At 44.2% G+C, this 14,772-nt stretch overlaps 2 protein-coding genes across 10 annotated transcripts in view; one reads left to right on the top strand and one right to left on the bottom strand.

The window, feature by feature from the left end:
* Positions 1–369: 369 nt before the first annotated feature.
* Positions 370–3,485, top strand: LOC116428320 (uncharacterized). Its single transcript, XM_031979784.2, has 6 exons — positions 370–492; positions 729–774; positions 868–996; positions 1,265–1,567; positions 1,648–1,895; positions 1,972–3,485. Coding segments are annotated over exons 2-6 (972 nt in total). The 5' UTR covers positions 370–492; positions 729–772; the 3' UTR covers positions 2,262–3,485.
* Positions 2,873–14,772, bottom strand: part of tay (tay bridge kinase) — a 39,215-nt gene continuing 27,315 nt past the window's right edge. Inside the window, exons 1-16 of one of the 9 annotated variants that reach the window (XM_076367422.1) lie at positions 10,217–10,651; positions 9,106–9,291; positions 8,922–9,035; positions 8,793–8,828; positions 8,682–8,708; positions 8,545–8,605; positions 8,273–8,475; positions 7,823–8,197; positions 7,474–7,709; positions 7,223–7,336; positions 6,916–7,133; positions 6,608–6,828; positions 6,367–6,531; positions 6,016–6,289; positions 5,790–5,931; positions 2,873–5,686 (exon numbers count right to left, since the gene is read on the bottom strand). In XM_076367422.1, the coding sequence (XP_076223537.1) occupies positions 4,657–5,686; positions 5,790–5,931; positions 6,016–6,289; positions 6,367–6,531; positions 6,608–6,828; positions 6,916–7,133; positions 7,223–7,336; positions 7,474–7,709; positions 7,823–8,197; positions 8,273–8,475; positions 8,545–8,605; positions 8,682–8,708; positions 8,793–8,828; positions 8,922–9,035; positions 9,106–9,291; positions 10,217–10,636 (3,822 nt within the window). In that variant the 5' untranslated portion in view covers positions 10,637–10,651 and the 3' untranslated portion in view covers positions 2,873–4,656. Of the gene's footprint in view, positions 5,687–5,789; positions 5,932–6,015; positions 6,290–6,366; positions 6,532–6,607; positions 6,829–6,915; positions 7,134–7,222; positions 7,337–7,473; positions 7,710–7,822; positions 8,198–8,272; positions 8,476–8,544; positions 8,606–8,681; positions 8,709–8,792; positions 8,829–8,921; positions 9,036–9,105; positions 9,292–9,475; positions 9,497–9,737; positions 10,028–10,216; positions 10,652–14,772 lie in introns of those variants that run through there. The other 8 variants (XM_076367425.1, XM_076367423.1, XM_076367430.1 and 5 more) reach the window with 8 other exon arrangements.

Genomic DNA, 14,772 nt, shown 5'->3' with positions numbered 1-14,772 from the left:
GTCAAGGACATTTTTACAGATTAAAGTGCAGAATTGAGAAGATTTTATTACTGACAGAGTAAATCATGAATTTCTATCATTCCCGTGTATACTTCAATATATGGTACTATAGATGGGAATGCTGTTTTTTCGCAGCGTTCCAAAAGATACAAGAGCAAGATGAACAATAGTAACGTGTCGAAGTGTGCAGAAATTATGTATATTTTAAGGACGTGGAAGGAAACGCTGATTTCCTATTGGAAGAGTATCAATCAACGTCTGTGCGGCCAATGGCTAATATCAAATATTTTCCATTGAAATTTTCGTCGATTTATAATCAAATCCATGACTTAAAGTAAAAAGGCAGAAGCAAAATGACGCATTTTCTAATCGTTTCAGAAATTTATACGACCGTTAGGTTTCATGCTACGAGCAGATTTTCAAGGTTTATGGTCTCGTGATATAGCTGGAACCCGGCGGGAATAACGATGCGAGCGCCGCGTCGTTTTATTGGTATAATTTTGTTTCGTATGCTTCATAAACTTCGTATGTTTATTATTCCATAATGGCTTCGATAATGAAATAAAAGTTCTTGATTATCGGTGTTACATGTCGTTCGCATGCGAGGACGTTAGATAGAAAGTCTACCTCGCAGAAGTGCCTTGTCGGAAAACTACGATCCCGTAGCGGCATTGTCCGCCATTTTTGGCGTTTGCACGGCGTTCAACCGAGTTTTCTTTCGTTTACAGAATAAAAACCACGCCTCTGACCACGGGATTCGTATCGTCTTGCGATGTAAGTAATAAAAATCCTTTTAATATCATTCAGCGGCCATTTTCGTGACACTATTGTAACCTTGTCGCCGGGTGTTTTCATGTGTTCGCGTAGGGCACGCAGTCGGAAGGATAGCACGGGTAAAAGCGACTCTGAAGCCACGGATAAAGAGAACAAGAGGGAAAGGGGCAGAGAAAGGGAGAGAAAGAAACGTGCTGCTTCTTCTTCGAGCAGTGGCAGCAGGTAAGATAACAGATGTTTTTTGGATTTGTCTGTAAACAATTAAATTAGAGATTACTGGTATAAGCATCATTCCTGCGACAGTGGTATGTCTAGTAATTGTAGTGCAATCAAACTCTGTTAGCCGTGAATGAAATTATTATATTTCGATCCTTATAGGTAACGTTAAAGACACTAAGGATAAGCTATCAAGAATATTTCCCTCCATTAGTGTTTCTTAATATAGCCAGAATGTATGTACGTGTATACTTATATTGATTGTATTCGATAGTTCTTCAGACAGTAGCTCCGGATCGTCGTCCACAAGCAGTGGAAGTAGTTCAAGATCAAGTTCCAGTTCTAGTACTAGCTCCAGTAGCTCGGGGAGCTCGTCTGGAAGCTCCAGAGACAGGGGGAGAAAACGAAGTCGAAGCAAAAGTGTTGATGCTTCTCGTAGACATGATAATAAAGAAAAAGAAAGGGAGAAAGAAAGAGATAGGGAAAGAGACAGGGACAGAGATAGAGACAGAGAGAAAGATAAGAAGAAAAGCAGTAATTCTGTGATCGATAAACCTAAGCCCAAGGGACGTTCCAGGTAGATACATTGACCTTCTCCTAATCTTAATGCAACTACTCAACATCAAGTATTTCATTTGTAATTCGTCTACTTTACAGATCACCCTCACCGCGTAGAAAACGTAGGGAAAGGTCCCCGATTCCTAGACCAACAAAAATACACATTGGACATCTGACACGTAATGTGACTAAAGAACACATTATGGAAATATTTTCAACGTACGGTCAGATCAAAATGGTTGATTTTGCTATGGACAAGCTTCACCCCAACCAAGGCAGAGGTTTCGCTTATGTAGAATTCGAAACCGCGGATGAAGCAGAGAATGCAATGAAACACATGGATGGCGGTAAGCAAGAAAATATTTCCACAAATTTACTTGTTCCTGGTGAACTTTAATTAAGTATCTTGATGTATGTCTACAGGGCAAATAGATGGCCAGGAAATTACTGCTGCCCCAGTATTATTACCAAAGCCACGTCCGCTACCAATGCGAAGGATGTCGCCTCTAATGGGCAGAAGGGTGCCTCCACGATGGGGTGGCGGTGGCAGAAATACTCCTCCGCGTTATCGGAGACGTTCACCACCCATCAACCGCCGTAGGAGCCCACGACCACCGAGACGCAGGCCAAGAACCCGATCGCGAAGCCCCCCGAATAATCCACGGCATAGACATCGTCGCTACACGAGATCAAGTTCCAGCAGTTCTCGATAGCAACTTTTTGTTTTTTTTTGTATATACAAAACAAGAACTGAATTTGACCAACCACAGTTCACCATGGTCGGTCATCTTAATATATTAAGGAAACCAATTTTTACCGATTCAATTAGAACATATTTGACAGGGAAGAAGTGTACGCACTGAAAATAATAGACTCTGTTCGCGACGGTGTTCACGGTGACTCACATTTTCTGAATACTAAAAAAAAAAAACCACCGATCGCGATCCACAAATGCTGCTTTTCAAATATATCAATTTCACACACGTGTCAAAATGTTATTACAGTTGATTGGTACCTGAACGACGTTGGCCCTGAAGAGTCAAAAAACATGTATGTGTATGCTTATATATTGTGTCTCTTGATGATAGTATTAAATACCTATAATACATGAAGACTTCAGAAGAAAAAGTTGTTTACTCTTTAAACGCGTGATATAATGAGTACTAGTAGAGTTTATAGAATAGTATAAAGGTGAAAATATTGATTTTTTTCTTTTCGTTTCTCTTTGTACTATAAGAAGACGTACTAATTAACAAAATTCTTTCTGAGGTCTTTATGAATTGTAAAATATTTTTAGGCTGGTGAAAGTACTAGAACAGACAGGTTTGATAGAAACTATGATTATTAGACCCTTTTACAAAGAATCAATTTTAGAAAAAACCTATTCACACAAAATCCTCTTTTATAGTTCGCGATATCTACAAGAACAGAATCATTGCATCACATTGCAACCTTGCATCGATGAAAAATATCTACAATTTTTAAATTGCGTATGGTCATTAATTATATAATAATATACATTTTTATGATGACTTTACAGTATAAACGAAACAAAGTTCAAGAGCCTGATTACTTGACAGAAGTATTTTTGTCGAGGCACCAGGGTTTCTCGAATTCTAACCTGGTCCATGGCACGAATATCGTTTATTTTTTATACTTTTTTTTTCTTTTCTTTTGTGAGAGATCTCGAATTGGCTCTCTGGTAACATAACGACGTATATATATGTAATATATATATATATATATATGCTACATATGGCTGACAATTGAGAGGACAATAAACAAGAATGCAAAGCTGTTTCTTTCTCAGTTTCTGGTAAAAATTAAAGAACAGATTAAAATAGCAATTCTGCTGTGTTGCTTTGAATGTGATTTTGATTGAAGCACTTTGGCACGGACAAATTGCTTATGCATTTGTTTACTTATATATCCCACATTTTCTGATAAATACAATTCATTTTTTTTCTTCTTTTCAGCTAACAACGTGTGTCAAATTCGTTCATATAATTTGTTAAAAAAATTTGATTTATGCCATTTATCATTTTCTTACAAATTACAATGAAAAAAGCAACTGCAATGCTTCTGAACAATCTTACATATCTTTTTTTTTTTCTTTAAATCACAGGAAAGCACCAGAGTGCAATTCTAGTCTCCATGCAAATGATCGGGTTAGGGGGAGGGAAAGGAGGGGGAAGCAAGCCTGTGCTGCCAAAAGCCAGTGATACCTGTTTGCCCTCTCGGTTCATCTATCATTCACTACGGTACAAATGAATAATCTATCATCGAAGTGAAACTAAAATTCACACGTAACGTTTGTTATATTATATCGATTGAATTAGGGCAATTTGTCTCTGTGTGTCTCTGTGTGTCTCATTTTACGATCGTATCCGTACGTCATTAGTAGAGATTCGTTTATACGTCGCAATAAATAAATAATTAAATAACTTTTGAGTAATGGTAGAGATCCGCATAACTTTTTTTTTCCTCTTAACTTGGATTTCATTATTTTTTTTGTTTACGTAGCATCGTCTCGCATTCTACAATATCTATAATATTACACACGATACCTTTTTTGTTTTTCCTTAGTTTAACTATACGCATAGTTACTCGTAATGATTAAAGTCTATATACCGCTATGAACAGTCAGATCCCCGAAACTTACAGAGAATCACAATAATATAACGTCATTGTCATTTCCATTTTGTGACACATTCGCGAGATCAATGCCTTGAGAGACAGACAGACCAAGACTCTCTCCGTCTGTCTGTCTGTCTACTACGTGACCGTCCTCCTTTCAACTTCCGCATCAAGTAAACTTTTCTACGAACGTGGAACAAGGCATTTTCGTTAACGGTCCTTCTCGTACGAGATTTCTTTTCGTTGAACGTCCTAACCTCACAATATTACAGTCCGGTCCTCCATCTCACTTTTTATCGATAACTATAAATATTATATAATCTATGTACAATTTTCTTTTAAATAACGCCTCTTCTCCGTTAGCAAAATATCAGCACCGTGGGAGCCCAGATAGAGATTTCACTAAAATACTCAGAATGCAGACCCGCTGGCGCGTTCATTTGCAGAAGCTGAGGACGTGGGGAGGATGTATCATCGGGATTGGGAGGCGTCCTCCTTCTTGTGTATATCCGCGTGCATCAGGGCAGGCTCTAATTGTCTCGTCGGTACTCCGGGCCCGGGGCCTGCTCTGTGATGCATGTGTAGATTGCTCAACGGGCCAGGGCTAGGATCCTTGCCCCTTAGAGAATTTACAGGTGGTGGGGGATACCCGGCGTACAGTTTAGCCCTCTCTTCCTCTTCCGCGCGGAACGCGGCAGCAGCCATTAAGGGGTTATACCGTAATTGTTGGAGCGGGTCGTAACGATAATCCCTGAAAGGATCGCCAGGCCAAGGACCCCCAGGTTGGCCGGTGGGTGCCGACGGTGGTGGGAAGTGTTGCATTGGGTGCGCACCTAGGCCAGGGAGCATACTTCGTGGCATAGAGTGGGGTGCAGGCATACTGTGCGGATGCCTGGCCAGGTACGAGTGTGGATGAGGATGGTGATACCTTGTGTCAGGCAGCGGACTGGGACCGGGTCCTTGCGCGGCTTGCGATCCGGGACCAGGACCCGGCGGCCTTGAAAGCATTACAACTTCGTCGTCTTTACTTCGCGGCTCCTCCTTCACGCGAACCTCACCGGCGTCCATGGGTCCCGATCCGTTCCTTAGAGGTGATCTATCGCGACCGACGACCACATGTTGCCGATTCTGATGCATTAATCTTTCGCGTTCCATCTCCCGTCTCTCCATCTCGCGACGCTCCTTGTCCCGCCTCTCTCGTTCCCTCTCGGCAGCGGCTTCCTGTTGTTTCCTCTTTTCTTCCTTCTCGCGCTCCCGCCGCTCGCGTTCGCGTTGCTCCTCGCGCTCGCGTTCCCGCTCCTTCTCGCGCCTCACACGTTCACGTTCACGCTCGCGTTCCCGTTCCCGTTCGCGTTCGCGCTCTCGTTCCCGCTCCCGCTCTCGCTCGCGCTGCTCGCGTTCCCGCTCCTCGAGCTCCGCTCGTCTATCGATCGCTGGTGGTTCCGGTTTTAAACTCCAGGAAACCGTGGTCGGCGGGAATCCGGACGAGGCCCGTTGCAATCTGCGTTTTGTCATCAACAGAAATCTTATCAGGTCTGTTCTCGGCACGAGAAACACGCTTGATCTTGAATGCGATAAAACAATCTTTTTAAATGTACACGTACCCTCTCCAAGGATCGTGCACGGAACCTAACCCGCCCAATGGCGGCATTTCCCTCGACGGCGGGAAGCTAGAAAGACCTGGGAAATTGGGATTTGGCGCGCCGAACGTTGACGGATACCTGCCGAACGGTGACATTCCTGTTCCTGCAATGGTTTTCATGGAATCCACGTTAATCTCTTAAATTCTATCGTCGATATTTTGTTTAGGTTACGTGGATGATAGATTACCTAAATGTGATGCCGGCGTAGACAGGAACGGGTGAGGTGGTGGTGGTGCAGGATGAGCAGACGGTATATTCGTGGGGAATGGAGGCGCCATGGGAGGCGCGCCAATCCCGAGACCACTTGGTGGTCCTCCTGGATAAAGATGGCCCGGTGGTCTGAGTAATTCTGTTTTAGTACCAACAACGCCACCCGCCTTAGCTTCCACTTGCTGTTTCTGCTGATGATGGTAAATTTCCCAGGCAATGCGCACGTGCATCGCATTCCACTTTCCACTTTTCTGCAAAGGAACGCGAACATAACCAAGTGGCCCGTGTCGGTTGCGACACTGGTGTATACAGCATAAAGTCATCTTACCTTTGGTGCGAACGATGTTAAATGATTGGGTGCGACGAAAGGAGTCGACGGCGGTCCAATTCCCGGATGCAGGAGACCAGTATTGAAACCAGAGTACCCGGAGAGATTTAAATTGCCACGAAAAAATGGTGATTCGACTCCTCCCAACTTGGGGATGTCCTTAAACTAACAAAGTAATGATTTATCAAACTTAGAAGTTCATTTTCGTCGTTCCCAGTTCGATGATCTACGGGTTACATACTATAGGAGGTGGAAACAGGGTTGTAGCAGCCGACGGTGGTAGCAAAGGCGTCGTGTGCTGGTGTACGTGAGTGTGTTGGTGTTGATGGTGGTGCATTTCTGTCCTGAGGTACGGTGGCGGGCCCAAGTTGCCAACTCCGACGTTTCTGTCTTGCGACGCCAAGAATCTATTGTCAAGCTCTCGCCTTAACAGGTCTGCCTGACCTGCGACATGAGTTACCCCTGCTTTCAGTTAATGTCTCGTTCTACTCAGGGTCTGCCTTTTCTATAGCTACAATTCCAAAATTGTAACGCAGTTCATAAACTTACTTGTTTGAAAGAGGGACTCCGCGGAGAACGGGTTAGGATTGGTCGTTGGTGGTGGTAGTGAAGGCAGTGACGTGTGCGGACTGGAACTGGAGACGGGGGGTGGTAGCGGTGCGGCGAACATTGGTGGAAATGTATGCATGCCTAATGGTACTGGTGGAGGAGTTGGCCTTGGAACCGATGTCGCTGTTGCCGGAGACAGTTGCGAAGTTGTGCTGCTACTGCAAGTTTCAATTGAAAGTATAGAAATTGTGAAAACAGCTTCGCGAAACTATAAAATGCACGCGTCGGAGGTTCGTGTTACTCATACCCAATCCATCCTTGTGGTTTGGAGTAAGCAGGTAGACTAGAATTGGCTGGAGATGATGTGTTTGGCACACTTATCGGTGTGATGCTACCTCGACTTAGACTACTCACGTTACTGCTGTAACAAGTAATGTCAATGTAAGCATTTCGCTACGCAACAGATAACAAAAACTGTACGGGGTGTATCATAGAATGTGGTTATAATTGTACGAACAAATTACTAGGAACATCCCGTACATGATGACAAGATTATACCTGTAACTATCCCTTTCCCGACTTGGGCTGTGTCCACGAGGCGAGTTATTGTTTCTTCCAGTTAGGCTACAGGCTACCATATCTCTATGAGCAATGGTATTCGCCGTAGTAACGGTATTTGTTATCGTGGACACACATGTCGTGGTGGCAGCGCTTAGAGGAGTATTATGATTGGTGGTAGTATTCCCTACAGGCTGTTTGCTTATATTAGTACACGGAGAAGCTCTGCTACCTCTCTAAAATAAACAGAAAATGCTCGTGTTATTTTCTCAAGCGTCTCGTTCGTACACTCTATTACTTTAGGGAAAGTCTACGGCTAAAAGATGAAGAAAACATTTGCGACACTTACCACCTCCGCCCGTGAAGAAGCAGAGTGGGAAGGTGACGGTACCGCAGGCGGAAGGTACGGACTGTGGTTCAGAGCAGTGTATGGTGTATAGAGGGGTGGATAAGATGGTTGAGTTTGGGGATAAGCAGCCATGGGTATCGACGGTGGATAGCTGGTGGTAGTTGCTCCGTTTGACGGTGCTGCCGGGGTAACACCTAAACTGGCTACCGCGGGACTAGTTGTATGACTCGACGAAACGAGGGGCACATTAGGTGTGTGTAACGCAGGTATCGTAGTATGAGGCTGTTGGGATAAGGATGGAGGTGGCAGAGCAGGAGAAGCTGGTCGCTGTTGTGGAGCTATTGCACGTGGATTCGCTGCCAATGGACTAGTCATCTGAAAATATATTCAATCAGTTATGCAGCCTCTGTTTACAGGAACAGAATAAAATGTTGAAGAAAGTTTACTTACAGGTGGCTGGGATATGTGAGGGGGTAGAGTAGGACTGGGAGGACTTGGAGCTGTTGGTACTGGTGCAGATGCAGGCACAGGTGGTGGTATAGGTGCTGGAGCATCCGTTGCTGGATTGGAAATTTGTCCACCAGTGTCTGGAGGAGAACCTCCTGCCCCGTTTGCTGGAGGCAGTACGTGTGGTGAAGATGATGGCAACTCGTCTGAAAGATAAACTCAATTGAAAGACACTGTCATGACATTGTGAAGCTATTGATATCCGTGTTACATACATTTACGTGCAAGGGGTGGTGGGGTAGAAGATTCAAAGAGTATCGATTCAGCATCCGAGCCCTGCAAGAAGGAAAATAATGTTTAAAGAACCATTGACACTTGATACGCATTATTTCTTAGGTTCAAGACTACGTACCTTATCGTCTTCTCCTTCACTATCACACTATAACAAGGGTAAGGAAGATATTAGGTAATGTTAAAGCATTAATAAGACATTTCTCTCAAAGTAATCAGTTGTGATACTTACGATATAACCTTTACCCGAACTGCAATGACTGCTAGCCTGTAAACAGACGAATAACACAAACATGAGTATTCGAAAGGGTATTATCTGCAACTATGGGATCATTCCTTTCATTAATATAAATCAACTTACATCGCTGAGGTGGTCCCTGGAACTGTCTGCGTCCTGGCAATCCCTAGGTATACCAGGGCCGTGCAGTTGTTCAGATGCTCTACCACTATCGTCACTTGTACCTGCATCTAGGCCCTGTTAAACAAGTAAGTGACAATCAGACCAATGTTTTTCCACGTACAATGTATAAGTATCAACATATTACCTGGTTAAGTGTCGAAGGTGTCAGTATGGAATTGTGTGTATAATGGTTGTGCTTGAAGTGGTTTTTGATGTGGTGCTCGTTGTGTCTATTATTTTGTCCTGTATCCACTTTTGGTTTCTCTTCCACTATTGACAGCAGTGTATGCAGTTTCTTGACATTATTTTTACCAGCTAGTTTTATTGCACTCTGCAATGACAAAGAGAACATTCATATTATTTTCTCAATACGCAAAAGACAATATCTCACACAATCAAATATTCCCTCCCAAAAAAAAACAACATCCAAAGCAATCATCAAAGTTCATTAAAGCCATTCATTCCAAAGACAATCTCTATCCCACAAGTCAAGATTTCCTAAAATAAAAAAAAACCTTCATATACAAAATCAAATCATTCTAAATCGTTCCATCATTGTTCCCAGCAGTCTCGATATTTCCCCAAGAACCCGCGATTATATTCCAAGAGAGCCGTCGTTATTTACACGGGCCTGTGGATGCTGTTGCGGGCCAGTATCGCGATAAACGGTAATGTAATCCTTGGCAGTGTGGCTTCGCGCGATCTCGAGCTCGACTCGCGCGAATTAAAATAATCGAATTTCATTCGCCGCGATCATTCATCGTACGTGACACGCACACAGAGAGAAGGACAGAAGACCGACACCCGACGCATATATCCTGTATCCTATTTTGAATTTAACACGCATATGACTAGCCGCCCAGCAGTCATCAGGTATATTCAACACGTATGGTAAACACTGTCCACAGTTTTCCACCGGCGTGAACGGGAACTATATCGGCCGCCGTGTCACTCGTGAACGCCGTCGGATTTCCTCGGCGAGAGCTAGGTGTAAGAACCGCGAGATACTCGAACGTTGGAGGCTGGTCGCGCGCGCACAAGTAGAAAAAGCCGCACGAGAACGCCTTTCCTTCGGGTGGCTTTAAACCGCGATGTCAGTGCACATTTCCGAACGGGTGGCGCTCTGCCCCCCACCCCACCCCACCCGTCCCTCCTCCCACCTCCCACCGCCCGCCTCCCGCTTTTCTCTCTCCCTCTCTCTCCCTCTCTCTCTCTTTCTCGATCTCTCGGTGTTTCCCCTCTGTGCACCTAAATACCGTTATTGGTGATGAACGTTTTCGCAAGTATTCGAACGGCAGGCGTACGGTGTGCGCGCGTATACTTCGAACAGAGATAGGTTCTCCGACCCAGCGATCCTCGTCGAGGTTCAAGCTTTCGAAAACGGACGACGAGCGTTCGCAGATGACAGCAGGATTCACACAGGCAACAGCAGCAGCCAGCCAGCCAGCAGCAGCAGCAGCAGCAGCAACCGTGTGTCTCGTGTGCGCGATGCAGCACACGAATGGTGGTGGGGGAGAATGAAAGAGGTACCGAGCGGGGGAAAAGGTGAAGGGAGGCGAGTCGGAGGAAGGATCGGAGGACGTAGAAAGTGGCGGGGAGAGACTAGTGGAAAAAGAGGGGGCAGGGGAAGGACGAGGCAGCCAGCGGAGGAAGAGCGAGGAAGAAAGAGAAGACATTGACCGAACGAGCAGCCGCGCGACAAGGCCTCCTTTGCCGTGCCAGGCCAGCTGGAAGGAACGAAGCCCCGAACCCTGACTTCTCTTTCTCGGCACTGTATATTACTTTCCTTTTCCGATAACCGCCGTTCGCACTCGCCGTCTCTCTCTCTCTCTCTCTCTCTCTCGCGCTCGCCTGCCCCCACCCCCCTACTGGTTAGTAAAGAAACACGATGGCAAAAAACCACTAGAGCCCGCGATGTAAAAAACCACCACCTAGCAAAAGCCGTGCTCCACCTGCGCACGTGTGCCAACTGCGAAGTGAAACCCCCTAGGACGTGTAACCGCGGTCGGATTACACGTTCCGTATCGGAGGGGAATTAAACGGGTCTCATCCGAGCGATCGAAAAATGATTTTTTTTTCTTTCCTTCGCGAATCGGATTTCGAGACGCGCTCTGCGAGGTCGATTCGGAGATCCGTCGCGAGGAATCGAGAAGGTTCGACTTGATCCGCGACTCGACGGAAATAGAGATAATGAAAACTGCAACTCGATTTTCTCGGTGCGCGGACTCGCGGAAGCGGTATTCCGCGACTGTTTCTGATTCTAATTAGATTCGAATGCCTCGTTAACATTTCCACTGCCTGGTTACTGACATTCGAGTGACGCTATTTTTTATAGCAACTTAAAGATTCATTTTCGTGACGTATCGAACGAACCGATTTTTTTTAATACAGATATAAGAAAGATGGAGTAATTGTTATGAAGAATTTTGACTGTTTCTGTTTAATTAACAGACAGTAGTATTAATGAGTGTTCACTTGGCAAAGTGTTAAACACAAGTTCCTCCTGATTGGTTAGGATTAACTAGCGTTACCGGAAACGAGAGGATTTTGATTGCTGGAGTTATGTTTTCGGAATTTATAAATAAATTATTCTCATCGTTCGAGAGTTCTAATGATAAATAATTATATGATATGAATGATAATAAAAAGGAAGATTTAGGAATAGTACTTTTGGAATCTGCATGGAAATAATTGAACATCGCTGATTATGTGTAGGTTTGCAGTCGAGTTTCGACGTTTTGTTGGAAAAAAGCGAAGATCTGTTCGGCAGTCCGGGAGGTGAGGTTCTTCGACACAGGACGAGTAAAGGAAGGTCGTTCCCGGACGTGCGGACGTTCCACCGGTCGGCTACTCCGTGCTTTGGCTAGCCGGCTACTAAACTCGTCCGTACAACGTTGCCACGTCTATCCGGTGCTCGGTGTTGACACGATCGGGCTCTAATTCAGCTACTACCCGCAGTTCGTGCAGACTCGGTCGCGACGTTAATGCATTCGCTTGTGTGCACATGCGATTCGAACGAGTTGACAATCCCAAACGAATGATCTTTTACGTGTTATTCGGATCGTCGTGTCGTCCCGAGTCATCTGCTCGCCATGCGTGTCGCGTAGCCTTGCCACGAGAATATTTCTTCATCTCTCATTGACATTTTAACCGATAACCTGCTTACAAATTAACCTAATTTTATCTAACGTTCAATTTAACATTCCGTGCCACGTGTACCACATATGGTACACGCCAATGTTTGTACAAAAATATTTTTAATGGATACATGGTCATATGGTATACGTTAGAAAGCAGTGAAAACATGAAACAATATTAAAATATATAAAAATGAAACTTGAATGCAACTTATTATTTTACTGAAAAAATCAGTATAGTTCATAAGCAAAAAATAACCAAAGTTTCCGTGGCAAGGAACGTACCTAATCTAATTTATGGTTTAATTTAATTAATAATAACGCACTTCGATAGGTTTCTATTCGATAAGAAATAATCGACATTTTCGAGAGCCAGACACCACTGTCCGCGAATTGTACGATACGGTTTTTATTGGCAGCACTGAACACCAGGTATTCGAGCTAGCAATCAACGCGTTAACCTGTCACGAGACGTCAGGACCAGTTCCATTAAATATGACAACAATGTGCTTCTTTTTTGGCGGGGTATCGCTAGCGCCGCGATCAAGCATTCTTCGTTCTCGTTTGTAACAAGCGGATAATAACAGTCATTCGGACATCTGTTTGACGAAAATTTCGGCCGTTTGCCAGTACCAAATTGACGTACCGAGCGTGAAACGACGCTGGCCTACATCCAAAAATTGTCCGAAGGTAAACATGTATCGTGGCAGCATTGTTTATACCCGGAGTAACTGTCTCCGTATCTCCGCCCCACGTTTCCGTTTGTTAATCCGATATTTTGGCGGGAAGAGTAACTGTCATAACCTCGAATACTATTTACTTCCTATCAATTCAACTGTTCGCGGACGTCGACATCTGGGCGAGATGAAATTTTGAATCAATTTAATTACTCGAGCAAGAGATCGGTGTATTCCTTTATTTTTATTGGTTAAGCATTCGATGTAATTTATCTTCATATGTTGACAGCTTCGCGTACGTCACTAGAACCACCGAGCACTGAAATTCACTTTTTCAAATTTCTCCATAGAAAATTCAAGAGTACATCTACCGAGACTTTAATCGATTCATTCCATTTGCATATTGCCAGATCAATTTCTTTAACCCCTTGCTCTATGATTTATTCCCTAAATGTGATCGATACATGTACTTTATAGTTAAACCTTTGCACTCGAAAGTTTTTCACTAGAAATATTCAATATTCTCCGATGAGATACAGACGATGCTCTTTGAAATGAATTAATGAGGAAACATGTATAAATTAAAGAGAAAAGATATTTTATTTCAATATTCCATTAATATTATATATAAGACTTTATAATTTTGCGAATCAAATCAAGTGGTGACTGAGAGTCACCTCTCGAGTGCAAAGGGTTAATGATTCACTGAGAAAGAGAATTTTATAAAAAACTGATAAATATTCACTCCAAAGATTAACGATTGATAATAGAAAAGTAACAATTTGTATTTAAAAAAATGAATAATACTTAGGTTTCTCAAAGTTTCTCACACGATGTCAAGGGGTTAAACAAATCCAGTCCTAGGAACCATAGAAAATTCGAACTCGACTAGAACGGAACCCTTTCGGTAAAACGAGATGTAAAATAAACATCGACAGGCCATTCCGAAGCGCACTTCGGTGATTCTCAGCGGTGGACGAGCGGTCGGCCGCGGAATGACTCTAATTATTGGCAGCGCGTGTACAAATGCGCGCATTGTTCCGGGTGGAGGACTGTTTCCCGTAACGGATTTAAGTGTTTACAAAATAAACGTCGAGCGGCGTTGTAACGGTCGCGATCGACGCTCGAAAACACTGCTAATTCTCGGCTGGGAAAGATCTTTATCGGCGAGCGGTGTATTTTCACGCGGCTGAAGTGACGCGGACGTCGAGAGGAATGCGATGACGAAAGAAACGCGGAAGGGGCCGGGGGGAGAGGGCTGTCCAGAATCGAGTGTCGGTGTCCATGTTTCATCTAGTTGGTCCAGTCGGCCAATAAACTGAATTTAGTTCTGCGAAAACAACACAGAGGGAGAAAGTGGAGACGAAGTCTGAAAGAGGGCAGTGGACTCGCCGAGGCAGAAAACGACGGAGGGGGGGCAGAGACAGCGAGAGAGAGAGAGAGAGAGAGACAGAGAAGAGAGAGGAAAAAAAGACGAGTAGCAGTAAAAAGATTTACAATGCTGTAAACGTACCGATAAACCAACCATCCACGGGGGCCACGGCGGAACATTATTTTCGTGCGCGAATACCTCGCGCTGATTTGCATGGTTCACCGTGCCCTGTCGCGTCTCGTGGACGATCGACGGTGTTTCGAAGGTGACGCACGGTTCGGATGATTTGTGACCGAGTGCCGTCATTATCCACCGAGTATTATGGTTTATTGGTATTACCGACTGTCCATCGATTTTTCGTGAAGATCACTGTAGTTTAGGGGGTTTTCGGGAATGGGACGAGGATATCTGCAACGTTGCGTTCCTTCCTTTCGAAATCGACGAATGGAAGGTCGCTTTCACCGGAAGTGGTTAACCCTTTGCACTCGGAATTTTTCGATGGAAATATTTCATTTTCTGACGAGATAGTTTGTGGAGCTTGGAGAGAAATATGTATATTGAGGAACGGAGATATTTTATGTTAATGTTTCTCGAGTTGATGTATTGTACGAGGTGTAATATTAACC

This window comes from Nomia melanderi, chromosome 4 (assembly GCF_051020985.1).
Source record: "Nomia melanderi isolate GNS246 chromosome 4, iyNomMela1, whole genome shotgun sequence".
Lineage (NCBI taxonomy): Eukaryota > Metazoa > Arthropoda > Insecta > Hymenoptera > Halictidae > Nomia > Nomia melanderi.
This window is presented reverse-complemented; position numbering and strand designations above follow the sequence as displayed.